This window comes from Myotis lucifugus, unplaced genomic scaffold (assembly GCF_000147115.1).
Source record: "Myotis lucifugus unplaced genomic scaffold, Myoluc2.0 scaffold_19, whole genome shotgun sequence".
Taxonomy (NCBI): Eukaryota; Metazoa; Chordata; class Mammalia; order Chiroptera; family Vespertilionidae; genus Myotis; species Myotis lucifugus.
This window is the reverse complement of record NW_005871067.1, coordinates 2,529,310-2,557,140: the sequence shown is the minus strand read 5'-3', so window position 1 is coordinate 2,557,140 and position 27,831 is coordinate 2,529,310. Positions and strand designations below refer to the sequence as shown.

The window sequence follows — 27,831 nt, the reverse complement described above, 5'->3', positions numbered from 1 at the left end:
CACCCCAGGGCACTTTCCAGCTCTCTGCTCTTCTAACTGTCAGCATCTTTGTCCACTCAGCTCTTACTGTCTAGTATGAGCCAGCCCATCTTGTTCATCTGAATAACAGATATCTTAAAACATCACTGCCCTTTGATTACTTTCTGTGACACACCTGTCCACCTTCCCAGCTTCATTAAGGACTCCCCTGAGTCCGCCAGCACTTGACATGTACCTCTGCTATCTCATTTACAACGCACTATTATTTGTTTAGAGGTCTGTTTTCCTCTTGAGCTTGAAAATTCCTCAAGGGCAGGACTGTTTTGTGACCCCAGCACAGTACACAGATCCTAGAGGTTTCAGCCCCACATGTTCATTGAATTGAATGGAAATGGCTCCAAATCAGGGATGAAAACTACAGTTCCTTTTTGTTTCTCCTTCTCTCAACAAATATTGAGTCTTCATATATAATTTTGCTTATAATCATTCTTTAGAGTTCCTACTGTGTCTATTTTAGTTCTGGCCCTTTCAGCTTCAAGTCTTTATCAATGCCCAAACTTCTCAAATGCCTCCAAACTTCAAGGATCTCTCTGTTCATGAATATTGCTTCCCCAGAGTAACATCAAGTCCCCACTATGATTATTTTGTTACTGGCATGCATGGGATTAGGCTCCACCCACTGGCATTAAGGTCTCTCACAAACTGGTCCCTTCCTACCCTATCTCTCCCATATTGCAGATAAATTTTGTGTTTCGGTAGAAAAGTGTACATTGTTTAGCACACATCTCTCTAGGGCAGCAGTTCTCAACCTGTGGGTCGCGACCCCTTTGGCGGTCGAACGACCCTTTCACAGGGGTCGCCTAAGACCATCCTGCATATCAGATATTTACATTACGATTCATAAGAGTAGCAACATTACAGTTATGAAGTAGCAACGAAAATAATTTTATGGTTGGGTCACAACATGAGGAACTGTATTTAAAGAGCCAGAAGGTTGAGAACCATTGGCTTATGGGCTATGTGATCAAGAGCTTGCCAACTGGATATAATCAGAAGTGTTGTGTTCAATGTTGAGATATTATTTTTTTTGTTAGTATTTGTTGTTGTTTTTTTTCTAATTATTTTTTCCTTTCTCCTTCCTCCTGCCTGAAATCCAGATGGAATGGCTGAGCTCTAGAACAAATGGGCCATAACATGACCTTGGGAATGTAAGCCATACACATGAAAACAAAAAAATATATAGATACTGAACTGATTTTTTTATACTGCTTGGACGTGAGAAAAACTTCTATCTTGTTTGAGCTACTGTTATTTTATATATCATTTGCACCCAAACCTAATCTTAATTGATACAGAATCTTTGATCCTTCACTTTGTTCCTATCTCTGAATTCTCACCAACTTAGGTCTTAGGAATATAAACATGTTACAGCATGAAGATCACATTCTTCATAGTCAGAACATAAGGATTCCAGTCGTGGTGCCTTCAGGCTTTCATCACAGAGTCCTGGGCAATCTCTTGGTGACTCATTGTCATTAAGTGTAATATAGAGATGATGTTGAAAATGAGACCTTCTGGAAGCTCTTGGAAGTACTGAGTGATGTCAAATGAGATAACACATGAGAAGGGGCTTGGTAAATCAAGGATTACATGATTTTTAACATTTGCTTCTACTTCTAGGAAGTGAAAAATGAATCATGAGCTTGTTAAATGGAGGAGGAAACAGGGCCACCCAAGAGCAAGCACTGAAAGTGTAGAACTATCATTCATACCAGTGAAATTTCAAAGGAAGAAACTGATAAAAGTATTCTCTAAACAGGAACCAGCTGGATGCTGTCCAAAGAATGTACTTAGTATAGTGCCTGTCCTAAGGTAAGTACTGAAGAAATGTGACTTCTACAATTACCACTATTCCCACCATTACAGCAATAGCAATGGCATCAACACCAGGCAAAGTGGTATCACCAGCATGTTCTTTTCCCATATAGAGACCTCTGTGTCAATCCAGATTAAAATTCTACTGCTTGCAGTCAGAAAAAGGGGAATTACATAATTTGAGCATTTAATATGAAAAGACAGAGAGCTTGATACATTCATGACCTTGCCAATGAATCACAATTCTTATAGTTTGCTGTCAAAACAGTGTATGGGTACTTTCAAAGATGACTTTGTTGACTTTTTGTCAATGATTCCACAGGTGGTCCAACTTTAGTTATGTTTCCATGTGGCCTGGGATAAACTTTGCAGGTTGCCTCCATCTCTCACTGTTCACATATAAATTTATGGTTTAATGATGAGGGGATAATCATATGGGTCTTACTTGAAAGTTACCAGTGACCATCTACTGGCTCCCACCTGACTATGTAGAGCTGTGTTACAGATCAGTGCTTCTCAAGCTTAACTGTGTGCCTGGGTCACCTGGCGATCTTATTAAGCTACAGATTCTGATTCAGTAGCTCTGGGGCAGGACAGAGTCAAAAGTATTACAGCTAACTAAGTGGCAAAGTGGGAATTTAAATTCAGGTTTGTTGAATCCCAAAGGCTATCTCTTTTCCACAATGCTGAAATGCAGAAGTAGAGTGCTGAATAATAAATGAGAGATTGTGTTTAAGCCAAATTATTTAAGATAACTATTATCTGCAATGTTAAAACTTAGAAGTATTGATTCCTCAGAGAATAAAGAAAAAGGTACACTAAGCTGGAGAAAAGTAACATCATATTTTTTGAGGAAAAGACAGTGACGATCTAACAGGATAGAGATGAAGTATGCAAAATAGAGTGAAAAATTATGAAAGACAGATGATAAATATTTACATTCTTAAAAAGACTAGTGAGAGCCACAATGTGCCACATTTCCAAAATAATGACCCCAAACATTTATCCAGGGTCTCTGACCATGCAAGCATCTACCAGGTGACAAGACTAGAGAAGATAGCTCCATGACAATGGAGCCCCCACTCCATTTCAGCAGCGTTTTGGAAACCAGCCAGCTCTGCCAGCAGCCATGCAGCCTTCTGAGACTGGCTGTAAGCATGAACTTGTGAGCACGAACAGCTTATAAAATACAAAATGGAAGTTTTCTCTCTATGGTCAGTCCTTACATTTTTGGTCAGTCCTCAAATGAGTCTGGACTGTAAGGGCCAGAGAATTTTCTTTTTGATTCTACATTAAAGGCAGTTTTAACACCCTTCAGAAAGTGTACTCCCTGTGTGTTCTCCATGAGACAATAAAACCCCACTATATTAGATCAGGCTGAGGTGCTTTCTGCAGTATTTTACTCTGCCCTTGGCACTGAGTTAGGATTTTGAGAACACGCTGTCCTCTTTATCATTAACTGCAGAAGTTCAGAAGTGCCACAAACACATCTCCAACTTCCCTGATATCCTATTATCCTTCATTCTTTAACATGCTTACAGCCTTCCTGAACTTACTGAACCAGAATCTGCCAGATTTGGTTTTACCTACCATTTAGAGTTGGAGGTTCTTTTACTAGTCCCGATCTATTTTCAAAGAACTTTTTTTGTATTTATTTTGTCTTATTTTGTTCATGTATAACCTTCTTAATTAGCATCTAAATTATTATACTGCTTTATAATTATGGTTTAGGTGGTTTCTCTCTCACAGGATTGTGTGTTCTTGAAGGGTTAACACTTGTCCTAGATTTTGTCTCACTAGGGCCTAGCATTGTTTCAAGCAAATAGTAGGCATTCAAGATAATACAGGATGAAAACATGAATAAACTCTAGTGCAGACATCTGATCATCACAGCACAGTGAGTCCTCACTTAATGCCATCAATAGGGTCTGTGACTTTAAAGAAAATGACATATAACAAAACTGATTTTACCATAGAATAATTTATACAAACAGGGTTAAGTTCCTACAGAATCTCATCAACATTAGAAGGAAATGACATTGAATGAACCCATGTTATTCAAGGACCTGCTGTATCGTTTATTCAGAAGAATCTAAATAAGAGTTTAGATCAGGGGTCCTCAAACTTTTTAAACAGGGGACCAGTTCACTGTCCCTCAGACCATTGGAGGGCCGAACTATAGTTTAAAAAAAAAACTATGAACAAATTCCTATGCACACAGCGGCGGCAAAAACACCCGGCGGGCCGGATAAATGTTTTCTGCGGGCCGCATGTGGCCCGCGGGCCGTAGTTTGAGGACCCCTGGTTTAGATAGAAGTTCCTTTATCTTTTCTCAGCTTGTTTAATTCTGATATACATAGATTTAGGAAACAATCAATTGAGGACTTACTTATATTATTCCAACACTGAAATCAATAGACATTTACTGACTGTCTCCTGTGAGCCACAACTGTAAATAAGCTGTAGGATCAGCTCCTAAGATCACACCCTCTATGAGGAAGCTTGTCATCCAGCCCATGCCTTTTGTACACTTTGAAATAATTAAAAACCAGAATATAACATATATGACATGTCACATACTTGATCAAATTGCAGGTCTTCTCCACGTTGTAGGGATTTCGTCAATGGCTTTTCCTAGAAAGAAGAATATGTATAAGAAAATTAGAGGCTCTTAAATATTACAAGTGAAATGTCATTATTGTTTTAACTTTTCTCATCTATTTCTCCCTTTATGGGATGAAGAGGTGATAGTTTTCAAATGAGTAAGAACCTCCCTTACTATTCTAAACTTAACTCATAGTATTTGATCTTTACTGTCGTATACCTCCTCTTTAACCAAAACATTAGATATCTAATGCTATAAGTTGTACTGCATTTTTCAATGGAAATCACATTATAAAACCATGTAATTCATTTGACAAATTTTAGTACCTATCTTTGGACTTAATAGATAATAAAATGTTGAAAGTGATACACTAGTCCAAGACCCTAGATTTAGAAACAAAACAAAGTCTAATTATCAGACCAATATTAAGGAATAACCTACAAATCACATGTTTACTAGTAATAATCAGTAAATTTGGGGCACGTTATTTCACTTGCACCACATCTAAATCTCTGAAGAAATAATCTGGATAGTGACAAAGGTCTCCAAAATATTTTTTCCTAATCATTACACCTTTGTTTACATTAGAAAGCTTTACCTCACCTTCTAGCATTTTATAACTATTTATTCTTACCTGTTGGTTTTTATTTTGTTTTGTTTTGTATGGAAGTTAATACATATTCAAATCTGGTTTAGCATTAGAAACCATGCAAAAGTTATATATCAAAAAATAATGCTGCACTTAGCCAATGTAGCTGTCTTAGGAAGACTCCAGTTACATTTTGCCAAATAGATCCTCTCCCTGACTCACTTCTCTAACCTTCTCCTTTACTGGAAAATAAATGTTATATACCTAAGGTAGATGTAAGCTCCATCTCACTACTAGATGCAAGTGCCACCTCCCTAGACTATAAGCTCCAGAAATGCAAGGTCCTCTATTTATTTCTCCCAGCACTTGAAGTTACAGGCAGAGCATTGCTTGGTAATGGTAAAGTGTTTATCACATTAATCCAAGTCTAGGCCAATGACACCCAGTTTCTTTAAATATGAGATCCTCTCATTTGGTGTGTGTTTCATTGTAAGTTAAAAAACATTTTAAGTGTAGAATTCATTGGCATTTGGTACCTTCACGGTTTTTCAAACATCACTATCATCTATTTTATGAGGATTGATTTTAATGTCAAAAATTTTCAAAGAATTTCCTGCCACAAAACATACACTCACACCTCCAAACACAGGTACATAATAACAATTTCATTTTTGTACCCATTATATTTAAAACTATGCATAATGACAGAGCTAGTACTATGACTTCAATTATACTTTTATGTATATATTTATTTTTAAATCCTCACCTGAGGATGTTTCTATTGATTTGAAAGAGAGAGAAGAGTGGGGAGGGGGGAGGAAAAGAAAGAGAGATTGAGTGGTTGTCTCCTGCACATGCTCAAGTGGGGATAAAAACCACAACCTAGGTATGTGCTTTGACTGGGAATCAAACCCACAATCTTTTGGTATACAGGGATGATGCTTCAACCAACTGAGCCACCTGGTCAGGCCAATGATACTTTTAAATGGCTTTGTCCTATGATAGCAACAATACTCATTTTATCTACATTAGGGAAATGGTAATACATCTACATGAGAGATCACAGTTTACTTAGCCCAGAGATGGTGCCTGGCATACACGTGGATCTGTAGAACCTTGCATTAATTCAGAAGTCCATACGTTGGGAATTGGTGGTCCTTCATCCACTACCACCTGAAAGGCAAGAGCCTGCCATAGTGGAGGAAGGCAGATGACCATGTCCTACAACACCCTGAAACTTCCCATGCCTAAAAGTTATTTTTTCTCCACTACTAATGGGGTGGGAATGATGATAAATGTGATGTTTTGTGCTTACACATATTTGCATACATATCAAGGAAGCAACATATTGCAAGTTTCTTTAGTAGGCAAAGTTGATATGGTAAGTCGTTACCATACACAAAAGACAAATTCATTAACCAACAACTTGGGTTCAGTGCCTCAATAAAATAATATAGCACTACACTAAGTTTTCCTTAATTACTTTTACACAAATATGCTATCTTTTAAAAAAAATTATTTTTATTGATTTCAGAGAGGAAGGGAGAGGGAGAGAGAGATAGAAACATCAATGATGTGAGAGAATCATTGATCGGCTGCCTCCTGCACACCCCTTACTGGGGATTGAGCCCGCAACCCTAGCATGTGCCCTTGGCTGGAATCAAATCCAAACCCTTCAGTCCATAGGCTGTGCTCTATCCACTGAGCAAAACTGGTTAGGGCGAAATTATGCTATTTTAATGATATGAAGACTTAGTTTAAATAACACTTCCCAGATTACACCCTTCCCATTTTCTCTGGTAGAGTTGCTGATTAGTTGACACATGGCAATTTGATTGCATCTATTCTTGTCAGCATTTCCATGGAGTTGTAACTTGTCCATCTCCCACATTCCTAGTACACAGTTGGAACTCATTATCAGGGTTTGTAAAGTGATTGCACATATCCTTATGCCAGTGGTTCTCAACCTTGGCTGCACATTAGAATCACCTGGGAATCTTTTTAAAATCCTGATTTCTGGGCCTCATCCTCTGGAAATTCTGTTTCTTTGTTATGGGGTGGGGCCACAACAAAATTAATAAAACACACACACACACACACACACACACACACACAAATCAAGTCTGAATCTGACCAAGCCTTTTGAAATAATTTCTAATTTTTAGGAAATATAGGAGTTAGAAGGAGCTAGAGGAATGTTATACTATACCCCAGGAATGCAATCAGCAAAATCCAGCCCAAAGGAAAATAAATGAAAGACATTTCTTCAATAAAGAATTTGCAAGGGGGAGATAAGAGAAATTGGGGGAGATTCTATTGATTTTTTAAAAAGGCTATTGCAATGTGTGGCTCTTATCTGAATACTGATTCAAACTATCTGCTTTTAAAAAGTATGATGTTTATGAGACCTTTGGCAATTTGAACACTAATTAGATATTTGATGATGTTAAGAGGTTATTGTTGCCCTGACTGGTTTGGCTCAGTGGATGGAGCGTCGGCCTGCAGACTCAAGGGTCCCAGGTTCGATTCCGGTCAGGGGCATGTACCTTGGTTGCGGGCACATACCCAGTGGGGGGTGTGCAGGAGGCAGCTGATCGATGTTTCTCATCGATGTTTCTGACTCTCTATCCCTCTCTCTTCCTCTCTGTAGAAAATCAATAAAATATATTTTTTTAAAAAAGAGGTTATTGTTAATTTTATAGATGTGGCAATGGTATTACAGTTTTATTTTAAAAATAATCATTATCTTTTAGAGATACATGCTGAAATACTAAAATGATATGATTATTAGTATTTCAAATACTATTGGGGGGAGGTGCAAGTAGTGTATGACAAACTGGCCATGAATTGACAATTGTTGAAGACGATCATAGGGTTCATTATGTTGTCTTTCTACTTTATTTTTTATTTATTTATTTGTTTATTTTTCTTTATTGATTAAGGTATTACATATGTGTCCTTAACTCCCCATGGTCCCCCTACACCTCCCGCTATGCCATCACCCCCCTGTTGTCTGTGTCCATTGGTTATGCTTATATGCATGCATACAAGTCCTTTGGTTGATCTCTGCCCCTTACACCCACCCTCCCCTACCTTCCCTCTGATGTTTGAGCATCTGATTGATGCTTCAATGTCTCTGGATCTGTTTTTGTTCATCAGTTTCTGTTGTTCATTATATTCCACAAATGAGTGAGATCATGTGATATTTATCTTTCTCTGACTGACTTATTTCTCTTAGCATAATGCTTTCCAAGTCCATCCATACTGTTGCAAATGGTAGGAGTTTCTTCCTTTTTACAGCAGCATAATATTCCATTGTGTAGATGTACTACCGTTTTTTAATCCATTCATCTGCTGATGGGCACTTAGGCTGTTTCCAAATCTTAGCGATTGTAAATTGTGCTGCTATGAACATAGGGGTGCATTTATAATTGGTGTGTTTAGTTTCTTGGGATATATTCCTAGAAGTAGGATCACTGGGTCAAATGGGAGATCCATTTTTAGTTTTTTGAGGAAACTCCATACTGTTCTCCACAGTGGCTGCACCAGTCTGCATTCCCACCAGCAGTGCACGAGTGTTCCTTTTTCTCTGCATCCTCGCCAGCACTTGTCATTTGTTGATTTGTTGATGATAGCCATTCTGACAGGTATAAGATGGTACCTCATTATTGTTTTGATTTGCATCTCTCGGATGATCAGTGACTTTGAGCATGTTTTCATATGTCTCTTGGCCTTCCTATGTCCTCTTTTGAAACTAAAACCATTTCACCTAAGTACAGGAACAAGACAGGGATGCCCCCTTTCACCACTCCTGTTCAACATAGTACTGGAAGTGCTAGCCATAGCAATTAGACAAGAAGAAGAAATAAAACATATCCAATTGGAAAAGAAGATGTAAAACTGTCATTATTCATAGATGACATGATACTGTACATAGAAAACCCTAAAGACTCCATCAAATAATTATTGGACTTAATAAATGAATTCGGCAATGTAGCAGAGGATACAAAATTAACGCCAAGAAATCTATGGCATTTTTATACACCAATAGTGAATTTACAGAAAGAGAGATTTAAAAAAAATCCCATTTATCATTGCACCAAAAAAATTAAGATACCTAGGAATAAACTTAACTAAGGAGGTAAAAGACCTGTACTCAGAAAACTACAGGACACTGAAAAAAGAGATAGAGAAGACATAAATAGATGGAAGAACATACCATGTTCATGAATTGGTAGAATCAACATCATTAAAATGTCCATACTACCCACAGATGGAAGAACATACCATGTTCATGAATTGGTAGAATCAACATCATTAATTTGTCCATACTACCCAAAGCAATCTATAGATTCAATGCACTCCCCATTAAAATACCAATGGCATATTTCACAGACCTAGAACAAACTCTCCAAAAATTCATCTGGAATAAAAAAAGACCCCAAATAGCTATAGCAATCCTGAGAAGAACAAAGTAAGAGGGATCTCAATACCAGATATCAAGCTGTATTACAAAGCTGTTCTCAAAACTGCCTGGTACTGGCACAAGAACAGACATATAGATCAATGGAATAGAATAGAGAACCCGGAAATCGACCCAAACCACTATGCTCAATTAATATTTGACAAAGGAGGCAAGAGCATACAATGGAGTTAAGACAGTCTTTTCAATAAATGGTGTTGGGAAAATTGGACAGACACATGCAAAAAAATTGAAACTAGACCACCAATTTACACCATAACAAAAACAAACCCAAAATGGATAAAGGACTTAAACATAATATGGGAAGCCATAAAAATCTTAGAGGAATCCACAGGCAGCAAAATCTCAGACATATGCTGAAGCAATTTCTTCACCGATACAGTTCCTAGGGCAATGGAAACTAAAGAGAAAATGAACAAATGGGACTACATCAAAACAAAAAGCTTCTTCACAGCAAAAGAAACCATCAACAAAACAACAAGAAAGCCCACTGCATGGGAGAACATATTTGCCAATGTTATCTCCAATAAGGATTTAATCTCCAACATTTACAGGGAACTCATACAACTTAACAAAAGGAAGATAACCCAATCAAAAAATGGACAACAGACTTAGATACTTTTCTGTCTTTCTACTTTAGATGTTTGAACTTCTCCATTAAAAAAACTAACAACAAAAACTAAAAGCAGAAGAATATGATACATCACTTCTTTCATCATTGTTTAACAAAAACAATTTCATGTCTCCCTTTTCAAGATGGTATATGCTACTTCTTAAAACTCATTTCAACAGAACTTACCCAACTTTTACATTTGCCTAATGGCATTGCAGAAGGGACCCACTCTGCAGTTCTTCCCTTTTATAGATAGGATTTGGGAGGCAAATATCTTGCCTGCTGTGAGAGGCGTGAGATCAAGAGCACAGCTGTACTGACCCATCCCAGTGGGACTTTCTCCTGTCATGAAGAGTGGTACAGGAATGTTCAGTATTTCCACAGGGAAAGAGAGGGGTCCCTATTTGTGCTTTTCACACCTTGGGAAGTTCTAACTTCTCCAACCCTCCCTTAAGAAAATACAAACTCTAAAAGCTCTTTGAATCCCTATCTACCTAAATCATCAAGGAAAGCCTTTGACATCTGCCTCAATTTTCAAACAATTTCAGTGTACAATAGCTACATTTCCACTTTATAGTCTTCTCACAGTGGGCCCCTCTCTAACCTGTAAGAGAAGAGATGTCATACGTGACAGAACATGGGCAGTTAGACAAGCCTAGAGAGAGTCTATGTATCAAAGGAGTTTTATTTGTGGATACAAGGGGCTCATTTAATAAATCACTTTCTACTTTTGATGTTTTATTGGACTAAGAAAAAAAAAAGTATGCCCCATGAAGGCAGGACTTCATTAAAATAAAAAAGTTCCAAATTATTATTGCACTCAGAAATATTTCAATAAACATGTAACCCAGCAATGCCATAAGAGTTAATGTGAAATTATTCAACTTGTTAAATATATCACCAATCTTTTATGGTGCTATTTTTGTGTCTTTTAATTAATACAACAGATGGATCTAGTAGTTCAGCACATGGTCTGGAATCTGAGAAGTTTGAGGTTGAATCCTAGGTCCCTTGTTTATAACACATGGACCTTATTTAGTTTCTTTAAACTTTAGTCATCTTTTGGGTAAAATAGGGATAAATTTTACCAATCTACCTCATAGAACTAAAATATGAATGGCACAGTCCTGATTGTATCTAATAAAAGGGTAATATGCAAATTAACCATCACTCCACCACAAAGATGGCGGCACCCATAGCCACAAAATGGCAGCGCCCAGTCCCCTCAGCCTCGCCAGAGTCCCCCAGTCCTGGGGGTCTGCTGCAGAGTGGACAGCATGAGCGGCCTGGCAGAATGCTTGCTTCATTGCCAAGGCGATGGAGGGCCTCTGGGCAGTCGGCGTGGAGCAGCCAGGGCAGGGTAGGATGCTTCCTTCGAGCGGAGGCCAGGAGAGGAGATGGTGGGCCTGCCTCCCACTGAAGCAGCACGGCTCCCTCCTAGCACCCATGCTCACTCCTGCCTCCTGTGGAAGCCACATGGCTCCCATAGAAGCAGTGTGGCTCCTGTGGAAGCAGTCGGCTCCCAGTGGTGCACTGCGGCTCCCGCCGGCTCCTGCGGAAGTGGCAGGCGGCCTACCGCAGAGGGCTGGGAAGCGGCAGCGGAGGGTCTCAGGAGGTGCTGGACGCTGTTGAGCGGGGGTGGTGCCATGACGGCTCCTGAGCGGGCATGGCGCCTGCAGCCTGGCCCAGGCCCCAGGGTCGCAGCCTCCCCCTACGATTTCTGCAGGGCTGGACTGCCACTCCTCCTGCTAAAGAAGAAGGCACAGGTAAAGAAGAACACGGAAGTGGCCAGCATGAGCGTGCAGCTTGAGATGAAGGCTCTGTGGAACCAACTCTATCAGCTGGGCATGAGGATGATCGTCACCAAGGTTGGCAGGTCAAGGTGCCCCTCTCCCCGCTGCAACCCTCCCCACATGGCACCAGCAGGCATTGGCCCAATCCACCCAAATGAGACTGAGACGCGGGGTGGGGGACTCGGCCTGGCCACCTGCGGGTCCTTCTCGGCGGGGGCCAGCTCCTTCGCTCTCTGAGTCTTGGCTCTAGGACAGCTGCCTGGCGCTCCAGACAGGAGGGTACTGCTCAGGAGGCCAGGAAGGTAGCGGAGAGAAACCCTGTGGACCCGCCCCCAAACCAGCAGCCCAGGACCCAGCACCGCCAGAAGGAGACTGTCTCAAAGTACACCTGGCTCCCAGTGGATCCCACCTCAAAGGAAACTCAGTCTTTGGTTCCTAAGTTCAGTCTATCCCAGCTAAAGAGGAGCAGCTGGACACATTTTAGGGGAGAATTAAGACTCTAAAACAGTGTGTTCTGTTCCGTGGAGATTGCTACCCAGTTGTCTTAGGCCTAAATTCCAGGTGATTGTGGGGCCCGGCTCTGCCACTGGGGCCCCGTCTTCCAATTGGCCTGTATTTGTTGTAAGGGCCCAAAGAGAAGAAGGGGAACACGTTTTTCGATGCAATGGATTTGACCAACAGACAACGGCGAGTGCTGGGCTGTGTCTAATGTACACACAGAGACACCAGCTCTGAGTCCGCCCGGCCAAAGGGAGCTCAGGGCCTGTTTGCAGAGCTGTCTGGTGGTTTCTGTTTCCTTGCTGAGGCCATCCTCCCTGGGAAGCCTGGGGCCCATGCTCAGCTCCAGTTCAGTGGGTCTTCTCCAGGCCCCTCCCCCATGCCAGCCCCACCCCTGAATGGCCCCCCAACCCCGATCAGGAGCAGGGCCAGCCAGCTGCCAACCTCCCGTGGCACCTTCCCCCAGGTGGCCTGGCCCATCGGCCTGATGGGGGCAGGCCAGACCCCACCCATTCTTTTTGGGATTAAATAAAATTAAAATGCATGTCACCTTTCCTAACACTCAGGAGGTGAAACTGAGCTCCACATGTTTTGCTGGAGGAGTATGCACTCCCACTAACATTAATTAAAGCTTTAATTTTAGCTTCCATGATGCTTCCAAGTGTAACTAGGAAGCTACATTATAGAAAGTAGGAAAAATTATAAAGATTAATTGCCCTTCTCTCAGATTAATTGCCCAATGCTATTACTCTGACTTTAATTCTTAATATATAATTTAGAGGAAACCTTTTAATTTAATGGTGGGATGACATAAAAACAAACAAGTTTAAAAAAACACAAAAACTACCACCACAATGACTGTGATTTTTATTATAAGAACACCAGAGGTCTGATGCATGAAATTCGTGCAAGGAGCTCAGCCCTGCCACCGCTGCGGCTGCCTCAGCCCCCGTCTGCCGTGGCCCCGCCTGCTGCGGAGGCCGCCTCTGTCTTGGCCCCCACCCGCGACAATGGCTGCCGCTGCCTCGGCCCCTGCCTCCAAGGCTTCGTCTGGAAGGACATCGGTCTAATTAGCATATTATGCTTTTATTATTACAGATATTTATTCATAACTGACTCAGGGTTTTGATAACATCAGTAGCAATATTTTATAATACACATATTTGGCCTTCAAGTTAATAATGAATTTTCAAAATTGAACTACTACAATTGGGATTTCTCTTCACCAGAACATGAGGAAGATGAGGAGTGAGCTATTTCATCCCAGTGGTCCCCTGGTGACAGACAGTGCTCTTCAGAGCAAAGAGCTGGGCCAGACCTACAACACCACTGGAGCCTTTCCTCCAGACTACCAGTACATAGCGGCAGGCATCTTAGTTAGCCTGCATCAAAGGAAAACGGGTTCTAGGTATCTCCATGTCTGACACAGATCTTCAGGTCTCATTTATGCCAGCTTGGACTTAGTTTTGGAAACTGATATAAGGAGTGAGCCAGAGGTCTCACAGTTCTGAACATGGACCATTTATCCCCAAAAGACTCCCCCAACATGAGAGGCAATCAGGGTCCCAGGGTTTGAGTTATCTTGAAAATATACTCTGGTCATTTTGATGATTTGCAGGGATCATGCCTGCCTGTTTACCCAGAGTAGTAAAAATAGACACCACCCTGATATCCTGACCAGCTTTCTCACAAGAACTAATGAGCACTATTAAGACCCTTGGAGACCTGTGAAAGAAGGATGCTTATAGAAATTGACAGAACTGTGTTTTTTCTTTTTAGTTTATTCAGTTACCAAAATGAATTTCCTTAAACATAATCATATATGCTGGTTTTCATCCAAAATCTTGGGGAAAGAATTCCCAATATCAACAGAATTACACAAAGAGTAAATCAGCTAACTAGCAAGTAAGATGATGTGTAGTACCTGAAGACATGAGAAAAGAAGGTAGACTAAAATCTGGAAAACTATTTTTGACACTTAAAAAAAAAATAGAAACCCTTGAGAGACTCTGTCCTATTTGCAGCTGGCTTTGCACATTTCACTGAAACTCATTGCTTTGCCAAATCTAACAGTCCCAAGTATAAATACAGTATTTAAATAGTAAAGAGGAAACTTCAATTAAATTTGACTACAGACAATCATCTTAATTGAACAAAAGAGTGGCTCCCATAGACGTTCTTTTTTTTTTTTTAACTATGAACAGTTACCAAGACATGTAAGATTACCACCTTCACTCATCTATCTCTGTATTACATTCTATTTTGTTGGTACTTTTTACTTTTCCCCCCAGTATATCCCACTAAGTGTACATGCTACATCCAGTAATTAGACATTCGGTACATGTGGATGGATGTTCCCTGTCTCTTCCAGGACCCTGCTCCACCAGCCAGCTCCTCACTTCCCCTTAGGCCAAACTCCTCTTCTCCTTTGGCTCTCTTTCTCAGCTAACAACAAGCTTAGACCTTTTTATCTTAGTGCCTCTCCTGAGCGCATGTCCACTTCTGGCTCCTGTTTACCCTGCTTCCCACCTTTGGTTCACCAATGAGTGGCCTACACTTCCTGTCTTCCCTTCTTTCTTTCTTCAACCACCTGCAATCTGACTTCTCTGTCACCACTAAAAATAATCTCCCTAGAGGCCTCAGTGACTTTGCAAATGACAAATCTGGTGGCCGTTTGTCAATACATTTGTTTTGGGACATTTCAGCTTCCAGGAGACACTAATGATTACTCCCTTCTAGTCACTTGAATCATTCCATCTCTCAATTTTCATCTACCTTTTTAGACATCTCTTCTCTGGGTCCGTCATGGACTTGTCTTTCTCCTTAAATATTTATATTCCCCAGGGCTATCTTTGGAGACTTGAAATCAATCATGTTCTGATTTATCTTTTAGCACTACTAATACCTCTCTCTCTCTCTCTCTCTCTCTCTCTCTCTCTCTCACACACACACACACACACACACACACACACATATTAGATAAATAAAAAATATTTGAAAATTATAGTGCCTAACCTTTTTGTTGTCCTTGATTTCTGGGCATGACTACTGGATCATCTTGGAAAAGCCTTCTAAAAAATTCCAGCCCCACCAGCCCTCAACGTAAATGGTTACAACTCATGAATCAAGTAGAAATCCCCAAAGGTGTCAGGAAATACCATCAAAAGAATACTGAATTTTGAAAAATTAATTTGGTTGGAGGGTACTAGATATATGTTAATCATCAATCAAAAATACCCAATAAAACATGCCTAGGGTTGTTAGACAACCTGTGAAAATCAAAACTTATGCTCATTAAAATGACCACAATACTATATAGTAAAGATTGCTGCTGCCTAAATTGTATTAGTGACTTTCATAAATGTCAAAATGTAAAATGCTGTGTGGAAACAGCAATATTACATCATAGTAAGCATGGGAATGGAATTTTGTCAAAATATTGAACTTACTTTTATTGGCATTTTCTGTCACTTTAAAATGTGGTGATATATTTTCAAATGATCTCTTATTTGTGCTAAAAATGATATCTCTATAAATAGTAAAAAGAAGCATATAACCAGAAAGAACTAGACTAAAAATAACTTGAGGAATAACCTCTCCCTAGTCTTATATTCTCAAAAAGAAGAAGCTTTGATAATCTTCTCTAAAGTCACTGGACATAAAAATGATGACCTACCCATGGATAAACTGAATTGGATACTATTAAGTTGAAATAGAAAGCCCTTTGATTCTTTATTATTATTATTTCAGGATACTTTTCACCTGGTTTATTTGCTATAAGTTTCAAACGTTAAATATCATGGTGCATTAAATTTCATTTCACAGCTTAAAAAGTCCCATTTAACACTACAAAAGAAATGCTTTTCATCCATATGATTCTAAGAATATTCATAATAAGGAATACACATTTCAGGTTGAACAGCGTACAGAAAAAGTGAGTTTCTGAGATCTTTGGGAAGGTGGCCTCATTCAGCAGCTAAATGACACCTTTCGACAACTATCTCTGATTTTAGCTATAACTACTATATTTTGTTTCTGGGTTAGAATGAGTTTTCAGATTTCTGGTGAAAGTCTGTAAGATTAAGTAAGGGGTACCAGGCTGAGCTGCTTTGCCAAGAAATAGCTACTTTAAAAATTATTTATGCATGATTTGGAACCTAAGCCAATACTTTATTGAGTGTAATGTAAATATTCCTTATCTGACCAGAGCTCTTTCTTAGTCTCCTTTTGGGAAAGCCTTATTTTGATTCTATCACTACACTTGATAAGGAACTAAATATATGAATTATTTTTATCTCTTTATATTTCCCTTATTGGGTTTGCTGAAGCCAGAGGAGCTTCTATTTAAAGAGGAGTTTGGCAAAAAAAATACTAGCTGGTAAACCTTTAGAAGCTCACTTGAATCCAGAGTGCAGGGAGCCATTTAAGCTGGTGTTTCTGCCATTTATATATCCTAAGTCAATATTAGGTTAGTATAGGAAGATTGGTTTATATAACAGTGCAGAAAAAACACCAACTTGCAAATTGGGCATGAAGAAATGTTATCATGAAATATCACTTGGTTTGTGGGGAGCCGGCACGGCCATGGCATACTCAGCCCCAGGGCGCCTTAGTTGTCATGCCAGCTCAGCCTGGTTCAGTGACCCTGAGTGGGGGCGATGAAAGGCTTAGAAAAGACAGACAAGAGAATGAAAGCTGGGTCTCAGTGGGACGCTGCCCCTCTGATGGACAGCGCCAGTGTCCACAAGCCATGTCTTTATTTTATAGCAGATGCCACGAGGCAAAGTAGGGGCACGATCAAGTTGTTTACATCATTCTCATAGGTTTCAATCCTACTCCACTACATGCACCTGAACTCTATCACAAGGCACGTGGGGCCACATGTTCAGAGCACAGGTTCAAGCTTACAGCTATAGCTGTTGGCTAATTGTGCTGGGAAGGCTCTGCCCTCCAAGCTGGGACTTGCACGTGGCAACAAGAGGACTGTGCCCTCTCATCAGTCCAAGGCTTGAACCTGTCCAAAACACTGTAGCAGCACCCCATAATGGTTGAGGTTACTGGGTGGCTATCAGGCTGTAAACATGACTAATTATAATAGGTTTATGATATAAAAATCCATCTTAATTCCAAAACCAAATAAAGACACTATAAAGCAGTGGTTCTCAACCTTCCTAATGCCGCGACCCTTTAATACAGTTCCTCATGTTGTGGTGACCCCCAATTTCATTGTTACAAATTGAACATAATTAGTGATTAATCACAAAAACAATATGTAATTATATATGTGTTTTCCAATGGTCTTAGGCGACCCCTGTGAAAGGGTCATTTGACCCCCACAGGGGTCGTGACCCACATGTTGAGAACCGCTGCAAAAAAAGATAACTACAGGCCAATATCCCTGAATGAATATAGTTGCAAAAATTCTCAACAAAATATTAGCAAACTGAATTCAGCAATACATTGAAAAGATCATGCACCATGATCATGTGGGGTTTATTCCTGGGATGCAACATTGGTACACTATCATAAAATCAGTGAATGTGATAATCTACATAAACAAAATGAAGGATAAAAATCACATAATAGATGCAGAAAAAGCATTTGATTAAACTCAGCACCAATTTATGATAAAAACTCCGCAAAGTGGGAATAGAGGGAACATATGTCAACATAATAAAGGCCATATATGACAAACCCACAGGTAACATTGTACTAACTGGGCGGAAAATGAAAACCATTTCCCTTAAGATCAGGAATAAGACTAGGATGTTGCTTTCACCATTCTTATTCAACATAGTACTGGCAGTCCTAGCAACAGTGATCAGACAACAAGAAGATATAAATGGCATTCAAATTGGAAAGGAAGAAGTAAAACTGCCATCAATTGCAGATGACAGGATACTGTATATAGAGAACCCTAAAGGTTTCAACAAAAACCTACTAGAACTGATAAGTGAATCTTGATAAAGTAGCAGGTTACAAAATAAATATTCACAAATCAGTTGCATTTTAATGTACTAATAATAAACTAGCAGAAAGGAAAACTAAGAAACCAATCCCATTTACAATTGCTTCAAAAAAAAAACACCTAGTAATAAATTTAACCAAGTATATAAAAGATCTGTACTCAGAAAATTATAAGACACTGAAGAAATAGAAGATACAAATGAATAAAAGCATGTTCCATGTTTATGGATAGGAAAAATTAACATCATTAAAATGTCCGTACTACCCAAAGCAATCTATAGATTCATTGTAATTCCGATTACAATACCAATGGCATATTCACAAACTTAGAACAAACTTTGCAAAATTTTATACGGAATAAAAAAAGACCCCAAATAGCCACAGCAATCTTGAGAAAGAACAAAGTTGGAGGGATCACAATACCAGATATCAAGTTATTATACAAAGCCACTGTAGGCAAAACAGCATGATACTGGCACAAGAACAGACATATAGATCAATGGAACAGAACAGAGAACCCAGAAATCGACCCAAGCCATTATGCTCAATTAATATTTGACAAAGGAGGCAAGAGCATACAATGGAGTCAAGACAGTCTCTTCACTAAATGGTGTTGGGAAAACTGGAAAATACATGCAAAAAAATGAAACTAGAGCACAAATTTACACTATACACAAGAATAAACTCAAAATGGATAAAAGACTTAAATGTAAGATGTGAAACCATAAAAATCCCAGAAGAAACCATTGGCAGCAAAATCTCAGACATCTTTCGTGGCAATATGTTTACCAATACATATCCTAGGACAATGGAAACTAAGAAGAAAACAAACAAAGGGGACTACATCAAAATAAAAAGCTTCTGCACAGCAAAAGAAACCATCTATACTAATAAAAGGGTACTATACTAATTAGACCAGATAGACCGGACGTCTTCCAGAAGTCCTTCCGGACAAAGCCATAGTGGCGGGGGCTGAGGCAGAGGTGGTTAGGGAAGCAGTTAGGGGCATCTGGCAGGCAGGCAGAGGCAGTTAGGGGTGATGAGGTAGGCAGGCAGAGGTGGTTAGGGGCGATCAGGCAGGCAGGCAGGTGAGCAGTTAGAAGCCAGCAATCTGGGGTTGCGAAAGGGATGTCCGACTGCCAGTTTAGGCCCAATCCCTGCGGCCTAAACCAGCAGTCGGACATCCCCCAGGGGGTCCCAGATTGTGAGAGGGTGCAGGCCGGGCCGAGGGACCGCCCCCTGCATGAATTTTGTGCACCGGGCTTCTAGTCAACAAAATAACAAGAGAGCCCAATGCAAGGGAGAACGTATTTGCCAATGATACATCCAATAAGGAGTTATCCTCCAAAAGTTATAGGGAACTCATACAATTTAAGAAAAGGAAGATAAACAATCCAATTACAAAATTGGCAAAGGACCTAAATAGACACTTCTCCAAAGTAGATCTACAGAAGGTCAAAAGGCATATGTAAAAATGCTCAAAGTCACTAATCATCTGAGAGATTAAAATAAAAATGACAATGAGGTACCACCTCACACTTGTCATAATGGCTATCATAAACAAATTAACAAACAAGTGAGGATGTGGAGAAAAGGGAACCTTAGTACACTGCTGGTGGGAATGCAGACTGGCGCAGCCTCTGTGGAAAACAGTATGGAGTTTCCTTACAAATTTAAAAATGGAACTCCCATTTGACCTAGTGATTTCACTTCTCGGAATATATCCCAAGAAATCAGAAACATCAATCAGAAAAAATATATGCACCCTTATGTTCATAGCAGCATCATTTACAATAGCTAACATTTGGAAACAGCCTAAGTGCCCATCAGCAGATGAGTGGATTAAAAACCTGTGGTACACCTACACAACGGAATACTATGCTTCTGTAAAAAAGAAAGAATTCTTACCATTTGCAAATGCATGGATAGACTTGGAGTGCATTTTGCTAAGGGAAATAAGCCAATCAGAGAAAGATAAGTATCACATGATCTCACTCATATGTGGAATCTAATGAACAACATAAACTGTTGAACAAAAATAGACCCAGAGACATAGAAGCATTGAACAGACTGTCAAACCTCAGGGGGAAGGCAGGGGTGGGTGTGTGGGGAGAGAAGAGATCAAACAAGGAACTCATCTACGTATATGCATAACCCATGGGTAAAGACAATAGGATGGTGAAGGCCTGGGGTGGGGGTGGGGGGGCGAGGTGGGAGAGGTCAATGGGAGAAAAAGGAGACATATGTAATATTTTCAACAGTAAAGATTTTTTAAAAAAAGAAAAGAAAAATAAATAAATAAATAAATAAATAAATAAATAAATAAATATATTTGGTCTAGTGCAGCCGTGGGCAAACTACGGCCCGCGGGCCGAATCCGGCCCGTTTGAAATGAATAAAACTAAAAAAAAAAAAGACCGTACCCTTTTATGTAATGATGTTTACTTTGAATTTATATTAGTTCACACAAACACTCCATCCATGCTTTTGTTCCGGCCCTCCGGTCCAGTTTAAGAACCATTGTGGCCCTCGAGTCAAAAAGTTTGCCCACCCCTGGTCTAGTGTGTCATTTATGTCTGTTATTTCATTGTGGATATTTTGTCTGGAAGATCTATCCACTGATGTCAATGGGGTGTTAAACTCCCCTACTATGACTGTATTACTGTCAGTCTCTCCTTTTATGTCTGTAAAGATTTGCTTTCTAAATTTAGGTGTTCCTATGTTAGGTGCATAAATGTTTACAAGTGTTATACTTATTGTATTGATCCCTTTATCATTATGTAATGCCCTTCTTTATCTCTTATTATAGACTTTGTTTTAAAGTCTATTTTGTCTGATGTAAGTCCTGCTACTCCAGCTCCCCCTTTTTTTTAATTTCCATTTGTATGATATATCCTTTTCCATCTCTTTACTTTCAGTCTGTGTGTATCTTTTCTTGTGAGATGGGTCTTTAGTAAATAGTATATATATGAGTCTGTGCTACACCTTTTTTATCCACTCATCTATTGATATATACTTGGGTTGCAACTATATCTTGGCAATTGTAAATAATGGTACAATGAACATAGGCGTACATATATTCTTTCGAATTAATGTTTTGTGTTTCTTCAGATAAATACCCAGAAGTGGAATCACTAGATCATAAAGCGGTTCCATTTTTAATTTTTTGAGGACCCTCAATACTGTTTTCCATAGTGGCTACACCAATCATGGCAGAATTTCTTAATTCACAAATTCCTTGCATATTAAAAAGATTCCTGAGTAAAGCAGATGATATTTTTTGGTATCTAGAACTCTTCGGATAACTCAGCTATCTGAAGACGAGAAACACAAGATTATGGCTGAATGTTCCATCTCTACATGGGTTAGTAGCAAAAGAAAAAAAACTCATTGATAACTATAAATAGACTGTATCCTAACCTTAGTCTGCTACTTCTTATCAGACCTGGTCTAAAATTGTGAGAAGCTGGGGTGAGGGTATATTTCACTTGCTAAAGTTCTTGCTTACTTAAAGCCACAATCAAATTCAGTAAAATTACTAGCACAACTCATTATATATACTTTGTTGTTGGTGGGCCACCAGTATCATTATTATAGCAGTGTCCTGTTCAAATTCAGGGTTAACAAGAGTTATCCTTATGATAGTCCTACCCGTGGTTGGCAAACTGAGGCTCGCGAGCCACATGCAGCTCTTTGGCTCATTGAGTGTGGCTCTTCTACAAAATACCACATGCGGATGCGTACGTACAGTGTGATTGAAACTTCGTGGCCCATGCGCAGAAGTTGATATTTTGTGGAAGAGCCACACTCAAGGGGCCAAAGAGCCGCATGTGTCTCGCAAGCCACAGTTTGCCGACCACTGCAGGCCATCAGCACCCAAGAGAAGCTGGAAACATAAGACACAGGACCAAGGAATAAAGATTTGTCAACAGATGTTACTGCCTGAGTCTAGAACAATCTTAGTATGCAGTAATATTATCATTAGCTAATGCCCAGCCTTTCAATGTTGGTACTAGCTCCCCACGACTGATGTTTATATAGGCTTGGTCTTAAGGCATGACATATCTCATTACAGATTCCTGGTGTGTGTGTGGTGCAAGAGAGACTGGCATCCTCAACTCTAATTTAAAGACTTGCCCACCAAGAAAATACTTTGTTACTTCTAGTTTACCTTTAGTATTGCATTAAAATATAAATTCCCTTAATTATTTCTTTTATGTTAACAAACAAGCTAGATCATGTTATATTAAGGTGCCATTTCAGCATAACACAGTCTGCATCTTTATAAATACGTGTCTATCACCACACACCTGTACTCCAAGTTCAACAATAGGGATCCTTACTGAGAGATCCTGCCTGTGTCTTTTCCATGAACTACTTTGTGAGCAGGGCTATCAATGTTCAAGTAATGTCTATAATAAACCCTCCATTTTCATGTCACCTCTCATTATAAAAGCATTTTTACTTTTTTAGCAAAGGCATATATATATATATATATATATATATATATATATATATATATATATATATATATATATATATCTCCATGGTGATGGCCAAAGGGAAGAGGGAAAGAGGGAGTGGGGGCTGGGTGGAGAGGTTGGCAAAGGGGGAGATGGGGACATCTGTAATAGTGTCAACAATAAAAATAAAATAAAAATAACCCATAAAAGTGTTTTTAAATCCAGAACTTTAGAAGAATGTGAGCTCTCACCTAGTCATAGGCTCTGCTGAAGAACAAGAAGTTAGGTTTGTTTCTTTATTTTGAAGTTATGCCTATCTTAGCCTTCTTCCAGGTTTCAATCAAAGTAGAGAATAAATTACTTGCTTTCTAAGTCTTAGGTTAAATAGAATTTCTTCTTCTTCTTCTGCTGACATTTTATGCTAATAGAATATAGCTCCACATGAAACCCCTGGCCCAATACCTGATTTAGCTTCCTGAACAAGTACAGAATTAAAACATGAATACATTATGGTACACAGGGGAAGTAAGATAGGTTGTAGCCAAATCAAGGCATAAAAAGATGTGAAGCCAAAGTGACAGGGTTGTATTTAGGCACAATTTATAAAACAGGATCAGAAGAGGAAGAATTAGTGACAATCCCCTCCTTTTTCCTTTTATTCCTTTTGGGGACACTTCACCTTGCCATGGAAACTTCTGTTTGCTCATAAGCCTCACAGTGCAAAGAACCACCTTGGCCTTATCTATATGAGAAGAAAACCAAGAATTCCCCAGAAGACTTTGGCAGGATAATGGGCTGAAATAACTCAAAATCTCAGATGCTATAAACACCTGTAAATGTTGAATGGAATATAGGATTTTTTTTTAAAATGCAGAAATGAGTAAACAAGAAAGGAAGAGGGAAATGAAAAATAGGAAGGTATGAGGTGATGTAGTGGCTACAGAGGGGGAGGGTTATTGGTCTCAATATCCTTGGAGGCTTTTTCTGTTTCCACTGGGAACAGAAACAAATCTGTGGGCCTTGAGAGGTGGACATCAGAAATAAGACACCTACATAAATGTCTTGTCCTAAACCAGTGGTTGGCAAACTGCGGCTTGCGAGCCACATGCGGCTCTTTGGCCCCTTGAGTGTGGCCACGAAGTTTCAATCGCACTGTACGTGCACGCCCGCACGTGGTATTTTATGGAAGAGCCACACTCAAGGGGCCGCAGTTTGCCGACCACTGTCCTAAACCATGAAAAAAATGGACTAGGGAAAAATGTAGGAAGATGAAAAGATATTCCAATGGTCTCTGCCTGGGTTCTAGGTAAGAACAACAACAAATCATCTCCAAGCATTCGAAAACACAGTCTCAAGTCTTACATGAGTTGTAGTTCCATTAATATTACGTTCTGGGTGCAGAAACCTCCAAGGCAAGCAATTAATAATATTTGGCCCCAGTCAGGAATAAATTCTAAGGCTAATCTAAAAGAGGACACAAAAAAAGTATGTTTAAGGCGGCCAAAGACATAAAAGAGAAACTATAAACTTAATTAAGGAACAAAATACATCTTAAAAACCCCACCTAGCTCTGGCCAGTGTTGATAAGTGGTTAGAGCAGGGGTGGGCAAACTTTTTGACTCGAGGGCCACAATGGGTTCTTAAACTGGACCGGAGGGCGGGAACAAAAGCATGGATGGAGTGTTTGTGTGAACTAATATAAATTCAAAGTAAACATCATTACATAAAAGGGTACGGTCTTTTTTTTTTTTTTTACTTTTATTCATTTCAAACGGGCCGGATTCGGCCCGCGGCTGGGTTAGAGTGTTGGCCCGCACACCAAAGGGTTGCAGGTTTGATTCCCGGTCAAGGGAACATACCTGGGTTGCAGGTTCAATCCCTAGCCCCAATCAGGGCATGTGAGGGAGGCAACCAATTGATCTCTCTCTCTCTTTCTTTCTCTCCCTCTCTCTCATCCTTACTCTCTCTCTTTCTCTCTCTCCCGCCTTCCTTTCCACTGTCTCTAAAAGAAAAAATTAATGGAAAAAACATCTTCAGGTGAGGATTAACAATAAAAACAGCAATAAAAAATAACCCACCTAAATAGACTTTAAAAGAAAACCAAACAGACCTTCTAGAATTGCAAAATATAGTCATCAAAATTATAATTCTCAACTGGCAGGTTAAACTACAGACTAGACATAGTCCAAGAGAATATTAATTTCACCAGAGAAAATCACTCAGAATGCAGTGGTGAGAGACAAAGAAGTAAATATATAGTAACAGAAGGATAAAAAAATATGCAATGTAGCATGAGAAGGGCCGATCTAATAGGAGTGTCAGAAAAAGAGAAGTGGAGAAGTGAAAGAATGGCAATATTTAATACTTAATGGCTAAGAACTTTCCATAATTCATGAAGGATATAAACCCTCAATTCAAGAAGCATCAAAATCTCAAACAAGAAAATAAAAAATAAGTCCACATCCAAATAATAGAGTAGTCAAACCTCAGGACATTGCATAGATAAAGAAAAAACAATCAAACATAAAAGCAAGCAGGAGAAAAGTTTTAAAAATCCACAAACAAATCATAAACCAACCACAGGCTTTTCAACAGCAGTAATAGAGGCAACATAGTGAAATATATTGTCAAAAGCCTAGAGGAAAAATAAATGTCAACTAAAATTTTATTCCCAGCTGAACTATCACTGAAAATTGAGGGAGAAATAAAGCAGCTTAGATAAACATAACTGAATGATTTACAACCCAAATGACTCTTAACTAAGGAATGACAAAAATATACTTTGGGAAAAAGAAAATTTAAAACAAAGAGAAAATGTAGGAGGCCAGAAGGAAAATCATCAATTATATTACTTTCTGTACAGATTACCCAATTTAGCTTATTTAAAACACTATGCTTGGGAAAGGTGAAATAGTGGTAAAACTGGGTGAGAGCAAATGCTACAAATGACCCCATGACCCCAACAAAATTAGAATAAAATTATTTACTAAACCAGTGGTTTTCAACCTTTTTCATTTCATGGCACACATAAAATAGTTACTAAATTTCTTTAGCATACCAAAAAATATATATTTTTCCAATCTGACACAAAATAATAGGTATAATTTTGATTCATTCACACCAGACGGCTATTGTTGTGTTGGCTGTTGTCATTATTTTACTTGACAATCTAAGGGAAAAGAGGTCAGTGCCACTGAATAAATAGTCAGGCATTGCATGTTTTAAAAATTCTTGCAGCACACTGATTGAAAAATCATTAGACTAATCCATAAAAATTAATGAATGTGACCTGAGCATCTTTTGGGCACAAAGAACAATACTGCTGAACTAGTGTAAGATGTTTACAAAGAACATAATCTAAAATTTGATCTTGGTAGAATATTTTTGTTTCTTGTCCTTTTTTTAAAATTAAAGTTAGCTATTTGGATATTCATAAATATAACTTTAATTTAATATTGTATATAATTTACCCCACATAATCTAACTGATGTAGAATTGTGAAGGATTCAGTCTTTTAAAAATAAAACAAGCTCTGGCCATTGTGGCTCAGTTGGTTGGGCATTGTCCTATGCACCAAAAATTTACTGGTTGAATTCCTGGTTAGGGCACATTTCTGAGTTGCAGGCTCCATCCCCAATAGGAGGCAGCCAATCAATGCTTCTCTCTTCCTTTCCCTCTCCCTTCTTCTCTCTCTAAAAAAATCATTAAAAGTATTTGAAATAATAAAATAAAATGAAATAAAAATACAAATTCCTGAGTATTCCCATAAATAATAAATCTATCCTTTCAATTTGTTGAAAATTACCCTTGCCACTCTCATATATATTTATATTATATTAAAGATATAGATTGCAAATTAGCAATTTGATACAAACCCATGTAAATCTACACTCTTAAAAGATTCCATGTGTTTTTAAGTAAAGCTAATTCAGCAAGAGAAATAGTTGAGGACATCACTTTAAATGTACTCTAGTACATCAAAAATAAAACCTCTTGCTATCATGACATGACAAAATGCCAAATCTCCATTTACAATTTTAGAATCAGGTAGTAAGTCCCAGAATATACTCACATTTATTGTCCCATAAGTAAACAAATATAAGGACACAAATTTCTAAGCATTTTTCAACAGACAAGAAATGTAACAAGAAATGTTACATCTCTGCCAAAAATACGAGGGAACAAATCATCCTATCTAATAATAGAGAAACATGGTAATTAGCCGTACCTCCGCTACCCTTCCCATTGGCTAATCAGGGTGATATGCAAATTAACTGCCAACCAAGATGGAGGCTGGCAGCCAGGCAGCTTGAAGCGAACAGGAGGCTTGCTTGCTTCAGTGATGGAGGAAGCCAACGTTCCCCGCCTGCCGCTGCCGGCCTCTGAGCTTGCAGTTTAAGAAACATTGTTACAAATATAGAAGCTAAACAAAACCCCAGAAACCAGCTTTCAGCCAGCCGGGCCTCAGAGCTGGAGTTGAAAAAGTGTTTTGATTATAGAAACCAAACAAACCAGATACCTGCTTTCAGCAGCCGAGGTCTCAGAGCTGGAGCCAAGCCTCAGAAAGAAAGCCGGCTCTCAGTTCCAGTGACAGCCATAGAAGGTAAATAAATCCAAGAATAAAAAAAAAGAAAAAAAGGAGAGGTTTGGAGCTTCAATCGCCCGCCAGCCTGAAAACGGCCCTCAGCCCCTCACCCAGACTGGCCAGGCACCCCAGTGGGGACCCCCACCTTGAAGGGGGTGTGACCAGCTGCAAACAGCCATCATCCCCTCACCCAGGCTGGCCAGTCACCCCAGTGGGGACCCACACCCTGAAGGGGGTGTGACCAGCTGAAAACAGCCATCATCCCCTCACCCAGGCTGGCCAGGCACCCCAGTGGGGACCCCCACTCTGAAGGGGGTGTGATCAGCTGGAAACAGCCATCATCCCCTCATCCAGGCTGGCCAGGCACCCAAGCCGGGACCC

At 39.4% G+C, this 27,831-nt stretch overlaps 1 protein-coding gene across 2 annotated transcripts in view; it reads right to left on the bottom strand.

Annotated features, from left to right (window-relative positions):
• The window catches only part of FRY (FRY microtubule binding protein), a 572,796-nt gene that overhangs the window by 304,074 nt on the left and 240,891 nt on the right, over nt 1-27,831 (bottom strand). For both annotated transcript variants that reach the window (XM_023751126.1, XM_006085476.3), the window contains one exon: nt 4,435-4,488. In XM_023751126.1, the coding sequence (XP_023606894.1) occupies nt 4,435-4,488 (54 nt within the window). The remainder of the gene's footprint in view (nt 1-4,434; nt 4,489-27,831) is intronic.